Here is a 14581-nt window from a genome sequence, read left to right on the forward strand (position 1 = left end):
AGAACCACCTTCTTTTGTGAAGACACCTGATCCCCAGGAAGTTTTGCCCGGATCAAGTGTGACATTCACCAGCTACATCAAGGGCAGCACCCCCTTCAAAGTCACCTGGTTCCGAGGCATCAGGGAGCTGGTGCCAGACAGCACCTGCTCCATTTCTCTGGATGATTCTGTGGCACAGCTGCAGCTGCACAACGTGGAGCTGGGCCACAGTGGAGATTATGCTTGCGTGGTCACAAATGATGCTGGCAGCATCTCGTGCACAACTCAACTCTTTGTGAAAGGTGTGTGTGTGTGTATGTGTAGGTATCTCTCTCTTCATGGTCTGCCTGCAGCCCTGCCACATTTGTCCCTCTCAATTTGACCTTTGCCTCCACACAGAGCCTGCAGTCTTCGTGAAGAAATTAAGTGATTTCAGTGTGGAGCAGGGGAAGTCCATTGTTCTGGAAAGCACCTACATGGGCACCCCTCCCATTTCTGTCACCTGGAAAAGAAATGGAATGCCTATTGCTCAGTCTCCACGCTGCAGTGTTACAACTACTGACAGATCTGGCATTCTTGAAATCTTCAACAGCACTAAGAGTGATGAAGGCGAATACACCTGTGAGGTGGCAAATGAGGCGGGTGGGGATGTTTGCCACAGCCTTGTATCCATCTTAGGTATGCATCACCCCTGATCCCCAAGGGGACCCCAGTGATGCTCTGTCTCTGCTCACTATGCTCTTTCCTCCCCTAGAACCACCCTATTTTGTCACGCACCTGGACCGTGTGGAGGTGAAGGTTGGCGAGCCTTTGATTTTAAAATGCCAGATAGGTGGTGCACCAGAAATAAAGGTGTCTTGGTACAAAGAAGACACCAAGCTCAGATCAACACAAGCTTACAAAATGCACTTCAAGAATAATGTGGCAACACTGGCATTCTCTACTGTGGAGGACAGTGACATTGGAGAATATATCTGCAAAGCAGAAAATAGTGTTGGCTTTGCTACCACCACAGCTTTGCTTGTCATTAAAGGTGATGGTCGTGGGGCCACTCTTTCCTGGGGTAGTTTGTAGGCACTCTTTGTTGTCTACAGAAAGGGGTTCTTATTAAGTTCAGTGTCAATTAATTCTAGGTTGACAAGGTAGCTTCCTACTTACGGTGATGATTATTATTATTTTGCAGAACGTCAGCTTCCCCCTACGTTTGCCAGGAAACTGAAAGATATTCAAGAGACAGTTGGTGCTCCAGTGACTTTTGATTGTCGCATAAATGGCTCAGAGCCTATCCAGGTCTCCTGGTATAAGGATGGGGTTCTTTTAAGAGACAGTGATAACGTGCAGACAACCTTCTTAAATAATGTTGCAGCTCTTCAGATCTTGCAAACTAGCATGGCTTACTGTGGCCAATATACTTGCTCAGCGCAAAATGCTCTGGGGACTGCATCTTCCAGTGCCAAGCTTCTCCTTACAGGTTTGTAGCTCACACTTAGAGATATTTTGTACCTATTTGCTGTCTTATTCTTTTACTCTTTCTCCTATTCTACCCATTACATGCTGGTAAGGGAGTGTGGGCATGGCATGGTCAGGTGTGTGTTTAAAGGGAGCTTAGTGGTGAGCTCTGCCGTGCTTTCCTCTTTGCAGAACATCTACAACCTCCTTTCTTTGATGTCAAGCCAGTATCTATTGATGTGGCACTAGGGGAAAGTGCAACCTTTAAGTGCCATGTGACTGGCTCTGTACCTATGAGAATTACATGGACCAGAGACAACAGAGAAATCCGCCCAGGTGGCAACTACAAGATGACACTGGTGGAAAACACAGCCAGCTTGATGGTCCTAAAAGTGGGTAAAGGAGATGCTGGACTCTACACATGTACTGCTAGCAACAGCATTGGAAAGGATGCATGTGCAGCTCAGCTGGCTGTGCAAGGTATTGCTGGAATCTTTACTTCATCAGGCATTTCTTTGCAAGGCAGACACCCACAAAAAGCCCTAAATAGTGCAGACACATGAGACTAACAATCTTTACAGGAGGTCATGTTGAGATCTTTCATTTAATTTAAATGTTATTTTAAAACTTAAATGTTTGTCTATCTTTCTTCTGGTCTGGTATAGTGAGTCTTATCAAGGGAATTCTGTCACTGAAATATTAACTCTGACATAGTACCCCATTGTGCTTTTATTAATAACTGTTGGCCAGCAAAATCTGTTTGCCTTAAACTCTTTCTCTAGTAGTGTCATTTGCTAAATTGTCCTGAAGAGAGAAAGGTAGCTGAAAGAAGCAAGTCCACTTACAAGGCCTAAATGTATTTTTAACAGGTGTGCAGTTCCAGAAAATATTTGAAAACTCCTGTTGTTGAATAGGAAAAATTGAAGGATCTGAGGGCAGACTTGGTGACAAATATCTGCTCTGCCAACACTTCACTTCTCTACATAGTGTGTGGATCTTATGATTTTCAAAGATCTAAATTTATAACTGGATTTAACTGTCCTGGTACAAGTGACACTTGTACCTTACTGTAATTTCCTTAATGTAGGTGGGAACCTTGGATTTATAAATAGCTGTTCCGGATACTTTATTCCTACTGATTTTATTAAAGGACATATGTGAAATTACTGAAATGATGCATGAGTTTAAATGTCCTTGTTGTTTCAGGGCATTCTTCTTTTCTCTCTCTCTCTCTGTCTTTTTTTTTTTTTTTTTTTCCCTCTATATAAGTTTGGAGGGGAAATCAAACATGTTACAAGAATATAATTGAATTATAATTGAGTCTTGTGGACTCAATGGCAAATAGGGATGCTGTTATTACGCAGTTTGACTTTAAAAATAAATAAATAAATAAATAAAAAACTGAAATACTGTAAGAAGAAATCTAAGCTCTTTTAAAGATTTCAAGCTTATTTCCACAACAATCATAATTCTGTTTATTATTAATGATAGAAGTACTAATAGGTTAATTTGACTGGAATTACTCTACATAAAATGATCCTAACTGACCTTATTCCTTTTCTTACTCTTCAACTCTTTAGTCTTCAACTCTTTATTCATAAAATTGTAAATTATTCTTTTATTATTTTTTCAAGGATTATTTTTCTTTAATTCTTCAGATTTTGTACAGATTTCCCAACGATGTAAAATTAATTTTGCTCATTGCTTGTCAGCCTATTCCTACAAAACTTGGAAGTGCAAGCTCGTATGTGCATTGATTTGCATGTTTTTAATTTGAGAAGATGCTGTCTTATCTCTATGATATAGTCTTTTGTTTGTAGAATCAAGATCTTATGTCCAATGACTTTCAACACCTCCCTACCCCCACTTTTTTTTTTTTTTTTTTTTTTAATCTAGTGTTTCCAATCTGTCGTTTTAACACCTGCCTTAGGTTCTAGAAACTATCTAACATTCTAAGTACTTTACTAACATATAACACTTTACTAACATTTTTGGAAAGGAATGGAATTAGTGTGTGACTAGTCAGCAACTGTTAGTATGCAGATAGGAAATCAACTGTTTATCAAAATGAAATCTGATAACAAAGTAATGAGATTCCAAGAGTTTTTGTGTTAACAAGATGTAACTTTTATTTTTAGAAACTCTAAGGAAGTTCTGTTACTAACAACATAGGATGTTCTGCAAATGTCCCACAGATTGAAGTGACCCACAGTAAAATAGATATTCTTCCTACATGTTACAGATACACAAAAAGGCAATTCATCCTGTTCTGTAGAGAGATTTGTTAGTTGTTCCCACATTACCACCGCTTGGTTTTACTGCTTTTATCTTTGATCCATGAGCATTCAGTCTTGTGAATCTGAATTGTCTGCATGGTACTTGTGATGTAAAGTGTCAAACCTCCCTTTCTTTCTCTCCTTACAGAGTAAAATGTAACCATTTGGTTTACTTTCCAGTCATATGACCTTTAAACCCAATTTCACTAATACCAACCATCTCGTAATTCTTCCCAGCATGACTGTTTTGAACTTCTCTTATTTGCTACCTGTGACCCTTGACTTTTAGTCCTTATATGCACCTTTATGTTTGGCTTTGCAATAAACGTGCAGAGGATTATAACTCAAATACACTTATCAACTGTATCAATTCTTAATGACATGTTAAGTTATAAAGCAGTTGCTATAATGCTCAGCCTAAATTATCTAAACAATAGCTCTTAGATGAACAGTTTGGATTCTTGAATTTCCATCAGGCATTTTTATTACCCATGTACAGCAAGAGGATATTACTTAAAGAAAACCACATGTGTCAGCTGAATATAGAGAAGTAGAATGAGAAAACAAAATAAGGAGAAACTATCTAAAATGCAAATAGTCCTAATCTACATTTTGGACAAACTTCAAATCTTAAAAAAAAAAAAAAAAAAGCAACAACAAAAAAAACAGCAATTACAAAATTAGAATGTTTGCATAAGTCCTCAAAGTTTATATTTTCTGTTAGATATTTGCCTGTTTATTCAAAGAATCTGTGCAGTTAAAAACATCATTTTCCATTTTTGGCTTTCCAGAACCGCCAAGGTTTATTAAGAAACTAGACTCCTCAAGACTTGTGAAAGAGCATGAGTCCACTAGATACGAATGCAAAGTAGGGGGATCTCCAGAAATCAAAGTCATGTGGTACAAAGGTGAAACTGAGATCCACCCCAGTGAAAAATACCGAATGTCATTTGTGGATTCAGTGGCAATCATTGAAATGCACAACCTCAGAGTTGAAGACAGCGGTGACTACAGTTGTGAAGCTCAGAATCCAGCTGGTAGTGCTAGTACCAGTACCTCACTGAAAGTAAAAGGTCAGAATCCCAGCTCTTCCCTTGCCTTTCTATCTGTATGAGTACTTTTGTGTGGAAAAGCTGTTAAATCCCACTTTCTTTAATCAGACAGACCAAAGCTTGTCTGAAAAGATGGCAAGCCTGCTTGTTATATTGTGGGAGATCTCTCACTTACAGTGTTCCTTTGCTGCTCACTATCAGTTTGGCTACTTGAATACTCTCCTCTTTAATATCATCAGCTCAAATAACACAAACTTTAACTCCTTTGTTTCAGCACCCCCTATTTTTATCAAGAGGCCCCATCCAGTCCAGACCTTGAAAGGGTCTGATATTCGTCTGGAATGTGAGCTTCAGGGCACTCCTCCGTTCCAGATTTCATGGTATAAAGACAAACGAGAAATTCGGAGCAGCAAGAAGTACAAGGTCATGTCTGAGAACTACCTTGCTAGCATTCACATTCTCAGTGTGGATACTGCAGATGTTGGTGAATATCACTGTAAAGCTGTAAACGATGTGGGAAGTGACTCCTGTATTGGCTCTGTAACACTGAGAGGTTTGTATAAGGACTGTCACCTTCTTGGAATTTCATTTTTCCAGTTAATATCCTCCTACATTTCCCCTCCTGGAGTGTTTTTTACTGTTAAATATCTTCTCTTAAATAGCACCACCAACCTTTGTGAAGAAGCTGAGTGATCTCACTGTTGTAGCTGGGGAGTCGATTGAACTGCAGGCTGCAGTTGAAGGATCACAGCCCATTTCTGTTCTGTGGTTAAAAGAGAAAGGGGAGATCATTAGAGAAAGTGAAAATCTTTGGATTTCCTATTCAGAAAACATTGCAACTATGCGGATTGGAAACACAGAACCAGCCAATGCTGGGAAATATGTTTGTCAGATAAAAAATGATGCTGGAGTTCAGGAGTGCTTTGCCACACTTACAGTGCTTGGTGGGTAATGTGGTATAAAAAATATAATATGTTTTTATGGTGCTAATTACTATTGCATTGTTGTTTTTTAAAATGCTGTGACTTGCGTCTCATTGCAGAACCTGCAATCATTGTAGAGAAGCCAGGCCCTGTGAAAGTTACAGCTGGAGACTCTTGTACTCTGGAATGCACAGTAGACGGCACACCAGAGCTTACTGCTAGATGGTTTAAGGATGGGAATGAATTGTCTACTGACCATAAATATAAAATCAGCTTCTTCAACAAAGTATCTGGGCTTAAGATCCTCAATACAGGACTAGAAGATAGTGGAGAATATACCTTTGAGGTGAAAAACAGTGTTGGTAAAAGCAGCTGCACAGCTTCAGTGCATGTTTCAGGTTAGTTGACTACTCATTTTGAGTCACATCTGATCCAAATTTCTTTTATAATGCCTTTAGATAGCATACTGTTTCCCATGATTAGCAGTCTGGGGGACTCACTGCTTGTATAATCTTTGAGTGCTTGGCACTCCACTGTCACAAGCATCAGGAACAGATGCCTACCTAGCATCTGAGGGGCAGGAGTTATAGCAAGGGTTTGATTTCTTCAACTTTAATCCATTTGTCTTTTCCAGACAACTGGTGCAATATTGTTTCATATGAAAAAGAACTGCAAAAAGCAAAGGTATTCCTGAAGTTGATTCCTTAACCATCAACTATTTTTCAGCGTTTTACACAAGCAGGAGCAGATTGCTAATGCAGATACATCAAAATAAATGGGTTTCATTATGCACTGAGAACCCTCTGTATTTTAAACTCCTGTACTGAAAGGTTTTTGTTGTTGTTGTTGTTTGTTTTATGTTTAAACAACTGCAGATCGTATTATACCTCCTTCTTTCACAAGAAAACTGAAAGAAACGTATGGTCAACTGGGTTCTTCTGCTGTACTGGAGTGCAAAGTTTATGGGTCACCACCTATTCTTGTTTCCTGGTTTCATGATGGACAAGAGATTACCAGTGGAGACAAGTATCAGGCTACCCTTACAGACAACACTTGTTCTCTGAAAGTGAATCTACTTCAGGAATCTGATATGGGAACTTATCTGTGCTCAGCTACTAATGTAGCTGGATCTGATGAATGCAGCGCATTTTTGAGTGTTAGAGGTCAGTATCAATAAGAAGCCAGAGCTGGATGACTCAAATTTGTTTTCAAAAAGACTTAATTTTTGGTTTTGTTATATATTTCTGATTATTATGCTCTTCATCAGAAGCTGAATGTACTTCTTCTCTGTTTTATTTATATGCTTAGAACCACCATCTTTCATGAAGAAACCTGAACCGCTGAATGTTTTCTCTGGGACAAACATAACATTTACGAGTATCATCAAAGGCTCCCCTCCATTGGAAGTTAAATGGTTTAGAGGTAGTGTTGAGCTAGTACCAGGGCACAAATGTAGTATAACCTTGCAAGACTCACTTGCAGAGCTGGAGCTGTTTGATGTACACCCACTTCAGAGTGGAGACTACACCTGCCAAGTCTCTAATGAGGCAGGGAAGATTTCTTGCACAACACATCTTTTTGTCAAAGGTTTGTCCAGACTACTGTTTCTTATGCTTCTTTAAAAAAAAAAAAAAAAAATCCTGGCTTTATTTAATTTATCTTTTTGTATTGTTCATTATAGAACCAGCAAAATTTGTGAAGAAGGTGAATGATTTAAGTGTAGAGAAAGGGAAAAATTTACTCCTGGAATGCACATATACAGGTACTCCACCAATTTCAGTAACATGGAAGAAAAATGGAGTAATATTAAAACACTCTGAAAAGTGTAGCATCACCACTACAGAAACATCTGCCATACTGGAAATCCCTAGTAGCAAACTAGAAGATCAAGGGCAATATTCTTGTCATATTGAAAATGACTCTGGACAAGATAATTGTCACAGTGCAATCACAATACTAGGTGCGTCATCAAGCCACCATTATTTCATCAAGTGTTATTTCAACTACTTGTGGTCATTGTGCAATACTTTTTTTGTGCTGTTTGTTCTTCAGAACCACCTTATTTCATTACACCCTTGGAGCCAGTGCAGGTGACTGTTGGGGATTCAGCATCCTTACAGTGCCGGGTTGCTGGAACACCAGAAATGATTGTGTCGTGGTACAAAGGCGATACAAAACTGAGGGGAACGGCTACTGTGAAAATGCACTTTAAGAACCAAGTTGCCACTCTGGTTTTCAGCCAGGTGGACAGTAGTGACAGTGGGGAGTACATCTGCAAAGTAGAAAACAGTGTTGGAGAGGCTGCTTCATCATCTTTGCTCACAGTTCAAGGTGAATCATTCTTTCCTAAGAATTAGGAAAATGGCCTATGTTTGGCCTTCAGTATGTTTGTTCTTTCAAATACAAAGATTGTCTTTTAATTTTTAAAAGCTCTATTCTTTTCTGACCAGTAAGATAACCCGTGGTAATGTGTTCTATTAACAAAGGTCTAACAGTAAATCTAACTTAAATATATCTCTTACTGACCACATTTCTTCTGTAGTGATAGAAGCTTCTGCATCTTCATTGCCCGTTTAGGATATTGCTTTGACTGTTTCTGCAGTTCAAGAGTCCTGAGATCATAAACTAGCTAGTCAGTCCTGAGTGTTAAATAGTCTCACTGGGTGTAAACAAGGGCGGAATGGTTATATATTTTCTTGTATCCATATGCACCGTGTTCTTTTCACTTGAGCTCCCAAATTAAATGATGTACATTTAAATGTAACATTTTTTAATAAGTTAAAAGCAAAAATCCATCATACTCTACAGTACTGATGAGTACAACAATAGGTGCATAGCTTTTGAAAGACCTCATGGTACAATACCTGTTTTCTTACAGAGCGTAAACTTCCTCCTTCTTTTACCCAAAAAGTAAGAGATGTTCATGAAACCATTGGCTTACCAGTTACGTTTGATTGTGGCATTGCTGGTTCAGAACCTATTGAAGTATCTTGGTTTAAAGACGGTGTACATGTAAAAGAGGACTACAATGTTCACACAACCTTCATAGATAATGTAGCAACTCTGCAGATTTTGAAGACGGACAGGAGCCTTATTGGGCAATATACCTGCACAGCAACCAATGCTATTGGAACTGCTTCTTCTAGTGGCAGGCTTGTCCTTACAGGTTGGTGGACTGTGAAACATTCAATGGAAGTATCTTAAAACTTGCTTTTACTTTATACGTGTATTAAATATTATACAAATAATATTTATTTTGAAAATATTTAAAGCAAATTGTGATGTTAAAGTGATGCTTTTTAATTTCTTTCACTCTTTAGAAGGGAAGACTCCTCCATTCTTTGACACTCCAATTACATCTTTGGATGGTATCATTGGAGAAAGTGCTGACTTTGAGTGTCACATTTCTGGAACACAGCCTATTAGAGTCACATGGGCAAAAGATAACCAGGAGATTAGAACAGGAGGAAACTATCAAGTCAGTTATGTAGAAAATACAGCCCATTTGACCATCTTGAGAGTTGACAGGGAAGATTCTGGAAAGTATACGTGCTATGCTAGCAATGAAGTTGGAAAGGATTCTTGCACAGCTCAACTGAATGTTAAAGGTACTGAACAGATAATACATTGTGTGTAATTTTTCTTTTAATTGTAAAGGAAGTTGGCATTATTGCTGCAAGAAAAGTTTGAGAAAAAACTTTAAACATAACTTTTGAGGTATAGCTCAAAAATATCTATCTGGATGGTATAATACACATGGATCTTTAAAGAGAAATTGAAAGGACCATTAACAATGAAAGAAAGGATATTTTCTTCAGCCTAATTTCTTTATAGCCTTTGTGTTCTACAGGCCTATTTCTTCCTTGATAACTCATCAAAAAATCTTGTGTTTTTAAAGACTTAGATCAATCATCAATCAATCAAATAAATGTGTTTTTTTCCTGTCGTTTTTCACAAATAAGAAAATCCACTAACACAGTGACTGTACAAGTAAGACACTTGCCATTGATCTTGGAGTATTTTCACTAAAACAAACAAACAAACAAAAATCCTGTTTAAATGACAGCAACTATTGATTCCCCAATGTTGTGTTTTTTTTCTTCAAACACTTTCCTTAGATTTTTTTATTTCAGCTTTGGCGCATATGTTCTTTTTTCACAGAACGAAAAACTCCACCTACTTTTACTAAGAAATTGTCTGAAGCAGTAGAAGAAACAGAAGGGAATGAACTTAAACTTGAGGGCCGTGTTGCTGGCTCTCAACCTTTGACTGTTGCTTGGTATAAAAACAATCAGGAAGTTCACTCAAGTCCTCATTGTGAAATATCATTCAAAAACAATACCTTACTTTTGCATATTAAGAGTGTAGAGCAATCAGATGCTGGTTTATATACCTGTAAAGTGTCCAATGAAGCAGGAAGCGTGTTGTGTACATCTTCTGTTGTTATCAGAGGTTAGTAGAAATCATGCTTTTCTTTACTTCTTGATTTTCTTTCTGTGTTAGCTGCAAATAGCTTCTGTCTTATGGCTTTGTACAGCCAGTAAACTAATTGTGTTGTGCTTAATTGTTTTTGTTTGCCTTAATATTAATAATTTGTACTGAGATGGACATGATAAAACTGGGTTAAACCACAAAATCAATAAATTATTTTGATTTTGTGATTTAAATTTGTGTGTGTGTAGGAGCTTCTTTTTCAGTACTTGCTATGACTGATTTGGAGTAAACATTGAAATCTGAAATCTTTAATGTGATGTTTTTTTCTTCTTTTTTATTTTGCCTTTTAAAATTTTATTTATTTGTTTATTGAAAAGCAGTTTTTCTGTGCAATTACAACTAAGCTTGGGCAGCTTTGATGATGTGTTGTGGCAGCATGGCACATCATCCTAATACTATTGTAGGAGATTGCATATTTGATTCTCTACAGGTGTCTGTGTAGTTTTGCAGCCTAATAAGTGTTTTAGTTATTCTAATATTTTTGCATGCTACTGTCCTTATTTTGTGGAGAAAACGTGTTATATAAAACATTTCTTGCATGTTTGCATACAAAACATATACTGTCTTGTTATTAATTCTATTTTCTAAAACTGACTCATATTCTCAGACTTACGCTTATCCTTGTTCATTGCTTTCCTATGTCTTAAGAACCACATGTGTTTCTTTTTCTCCTATGCTCTTCATATTTTCCTTCCTTGAATCATAGAATTATTAAGGTTGGAAAAGACCTCCAAGACCATCTGATCCAACTATCCCCGTACCACCAATATTACCCACTAAACTATGTCCATAAGCACCAGATCCAACCTTTCCCTAAACACCCCTTGGGACGGTGACTCCACCACCTCCCTAGGCAATCCATTCCAATACCTGACTACTCTTTCTGAGAAGAAATTTCTTATTTCCAACCAACCTGAACCTCCCATGGTGCAACTTGAGTCCATTCCCTATAGTCCTATCGCAAGTTATCTATGAGAAGAGGCTAACCCCCAGCTCTGCACACCTTCCTTTCAGATAGTACATAGAGAGCAATAAGGTCTCCCCTGAGCCTCCTCTTCTCCAGACTAAACGATGCCAGTTTCCTCAGCCACTCCTCAGAGGACTCGTGTTCCAGGCCCTTCACCAGCTTCACAGCCCTTTCTCTGGACATGCTCTAGAGCATCAATGTCTTTCTTGTAGTGAGAGGCCCAAAACTGAATGCAGTTCTCAAGGTGTAGCCTCACCAGAGCTGACTACAGAGGGATGATCACCTCCCTGGTCCTGGTCACACTATCCCTGGTACAAGCCAGGACCCCATTGGCCTTCTTGGCCACCTGGGCACACCACCGGCTCATGTTCAGGCAAGCATCGACCAGCATCTCCAGGTCCTTTTCCTCCACACAGCTTTCCAGCCACTCTGGACCCAGCCTGTAGAGTTGCATGGGGTTGTTGTGACCAAAGTGCAGGACCTGAGACTTAGGCATATTGAACCTCTTCCCATTGGCCTCTGTCCGTCAATCCAACTTGTCCAGGTCCCTCTGCAGGGCCTTTCTACCCTCTGGCAGATCAACACTTCCCCGTAACTTGGTGTTGTCTGCAAACTTACTGAGAGTACACTCAAGTACCTCATCCAAATCATCAATAAAGATATTAAAGAGGATAAAGAGAATTCACTGAAGCACTTTCACCTTCCAGAACCTAAAAAGCCTCCACGTTTTGACCAGCCCCTTCAGCCAGCAACAGCAGAGGAAGGTGGTAACATACAGCTCAGCTGCCATGTCCAAGGATCACAGCCAATCCGGATTCAGTGGCTGAAGGCAGGAAGAGAAATAAGAGCTTCAGACAGATGCAACTTCAGCTTTGCTAATGGAGTAGCTCTTCTGGAACTTGCTGCAGTTACCAAATCTGATTCAGGAGAATATGTGTGCAAAGCTTCAAATATGGCTGGCACTGACACTTGCAGATCTAAAGTGACTGTTAAAGGTACAGTAACATGAACAAAATCAAGGATTGTGATGGAAATTTAAAACTCCATCCTACTTCATTTTGTGTGGAACAAAGACACTAACATTGTAATAGCAAGCAATTAGTATCTTTTATTTCTTTTCAAAACTGTAGAAAACAGTACATTTAACAATAATTTATATATAAATAGAAACATAAACAATGGAATATCACTGTCAAATCAATAGCATATTCTTACCAACAAGATTAAGAATTTAGTTCCTATAGCTAATCACAGAATTTAAGAAAAATGCAATTAAGTGAAAATTACTTGTGTCTGCATATTTTATGGGAATAGTGGTGTTTATTTAAGAAAGTACAAAAATAATTTTATTGATAGTGTGGCCTTAGAGGTTAGCTGTTTCAAAACTATTACAGCTTCAACACGTTTTGGACTTTTAGCTAGAAGTAAATGTTGCTGAAGCATGAGAGCTTCCATGTAGAGTCTTGTATTTTTGCATTCAAGATATGCAGGTTCAGTAATATGTAGAAGCAGCATCTTTTTCACTACATGGGTGGCAGCAGAGCTAAGAACTAGTCGAAAGAAAAAAAAAAAAAAAGGAAAAAAAAATAACAGATCAGTATTACAAAAAGTTCAAATAACTCTGAGGGTGAGATTTCCAGAAGCAGAAAAGAGAACACCTCACTAAAAAAAATGACTAATTTTAGAAAATTCTTATTTGTATGAATTTGCATATCTATGCAGAATAAAAATGACCTGACTGATGTTAGTGGAAAGCATAACATGTCCTACAATGCTCAGTTTCATTTGCAATGTAAAATACAAGTTACTTAAAATATGAAAATATTTTACATTTTTTTTGTATTTCACATAATATTTTGTTTCATCTTGTAACTCATTCCTTTTCACGCAGGTAATTTTGGAGATTTTCAAAAGCCATCTGGACATGGTCCTGGGCAAACAGCTTTAGGTGTCTCTGCTTGAGTGGTTGGAAAATATGACCTTCAGAGGTCCCTTCCAACCTCATCCATTCTGTGATTCTGATAAAACAGTCTGTTTAATTATTTGACTCCTTTTATTTATTTATTTTAGAAAAAACAACAGCTGCACCAGCAGCTAAGAAAGCAGAAGTGGAGGGAAAACTTTATTTTGTGTCAGAGCCTCAGAGTATCAAAGTCATGGAAAGTAAGAACTCTTTTTCAAAAAATTATATGTCTTCTATTTGTCTATACCTGTTGCTTGAGATTATGTCCTGTTGTCATAGAAACATCTGCAAAGACTTATTTTCCTCATTTGCATATTTCCGTAGAGACTGTTGCAACATTTATTGCAAAAGTTGGAGGAGAGCCAATTCCAAATGTTAAGTGGATGAAAGGGAAATGGAGACAACTCAACCAGGGAGGTCGTATTTTCATCCAGCAGAGAGGAGATGAAGCCAAACTAGAAATAAAGGACACAACAAAAACGGATTCTGGCATGTACAAATGTGTAGCTTTTAACCAACATGGGGAAATTGAGAGGAGTGTCAACCTACAAGTTGAAGAAAGGAAGCAAGAAGTCATTGAAGGGGATGTCAGGGGGAAACTAAAAAGGTATATGCAAAGATTTTACAATTACTTTGCAATCAACACAGAAAAGCTTTCTGATTAAATGTCTCAGATCAAGATATAATATTTTGATATTCATGATAAAAGTATAACTGTGTACTTAAAATAGAAGCACCTAACTAGGTTACACTAAAGGAGTGCACTACAGTAGTTCTGTGTTGATTCATTTTTTCATTGACCATCTTTCTAGAAATGAAGTATTGTATATTTAACTTATGTCATTGATTTGAATAGAACTCCAACAAAAAGAAAGGAAGATGAGGAAGATCAAACTATTGATATCTTGGAACTTCTCAAAAATGTTGATCCTAAAGAATATGAGAAATACGCTCGCATGTATGGAATTACAGATTTCCGTGGCCTCCTGCAAGCCTTTGAGTTACTAAAGCAAACCCGAGAGGAAGAAAGCCATAGATTGGTAAGATACAGTGTGACTACAGCATTGGCTTTAAGAGTAACACAGCCCCTGTGAACAGACTTGGTGTCCATGATGTGATATTACTGTGTGAACAGGATTTTCTGGTATCTGTTTAGATCTTTTAGTTCTCAAATTCTTGCATGCTCAAACTGAAAAAGAAGGAATGGCCCTTCTGGCCAGGTATGTTGTCTTGACAACTTGGTTGCTATTTTGTAAGATGAGAAGATAGGCTAGATACAGTATGGCTACAGCAAGCGCAAGAACTAGTTTTATGTTAGATAAAAATGACAGCTTGACATTTAAGATCCTTTAATCTTTAAGTACATTCTGTCTTATTACAGGAAATTGAGCTTACAGAAAAGGCTCAAAGAGAAGAACAGGAGTTCGATGAACTTGTATCATTTATTCAGCAACGACTATCACAGACAGAGGTAACTT

At 38.1% G+C, this 14581-nt stretch overlaps 1 protein-coding gene across 1 annotated transcript in view; it reads left to right on the plus strand.

Annotated features, from left to right (window-relative positions):
• Nucleotides 1-14581, plus strand: part of LOC309879566 (titin-like) — a 246514-nt gene that overhangs the window by 73283 nt on the left and 158650 nt on the right. Inside the window, exons 79-99 of the mRNA XM_082763383.1 lie at nt 3-281; nt 379-657; nt 734-1012; nt 1163-1450; nt 1621-1908; nt 4496-4777; nt 5031-5309; nt 5419-5700; nt 5799-6077; nt 6555-6842; nt 6988-7266; nt 7361-7639; nt 7732-8010; nt 8558-8845; nt 9000-9287; nt 9841-10131; nt 11848-12135; nt 13211-13303; nt 13428-13710; nt 13960-14143; nt 14485-14574. Coding sequence (XP_082619509.1) covers nt 3-281; nt 379-657; nt 734-1012; nt 1163-1450; nt 1621-1908; nt 4496-4777; nt 5031-5309; nt 5419-5700; nt 5799-6077; nt 6555-6842; nt 6988-7266; nt 7361-7639; nt 7732-8010; nt 8558-8845; nt 9000-9287; nt 9841-10131; nt 11848-12135; nt 13211-13303; nt 13428-13710; nt 13960-14143; nt 14485-14574 — 5465 coding nt within the window. The remainder of the gene's footprint in view (nt 1-2; nt 282-378; nt 658-733; nt 1013-1162; nt 1451-1620; nt 1909-4495; nt 4778-5030; nt 5310-5418; nt 5701-5798; nt 6078-6554; nt 6843-6987; nt 7267-7360; nt 7640-7731; nt 8011-8557; nt 8846-8999; nt 9288-9840; nt 10132-11847; nt 12136-13210; nt 13304-13427; nt 13711-13959; nt 14144-14484; nt 14575-14581) is intronic.

The sequence above is a fragment of the Aythya marila genome (assembly GCF_965140915.1).
Source record: "Aythya marila genome assembly, chromosome: 6".
NCBI classification, from domain to species: domain Eukaryota; kingdom Metazoa; phylum Chordata; class Aves; order Anseriformes; family Anatidae; genus Aythya; species Aythya marila.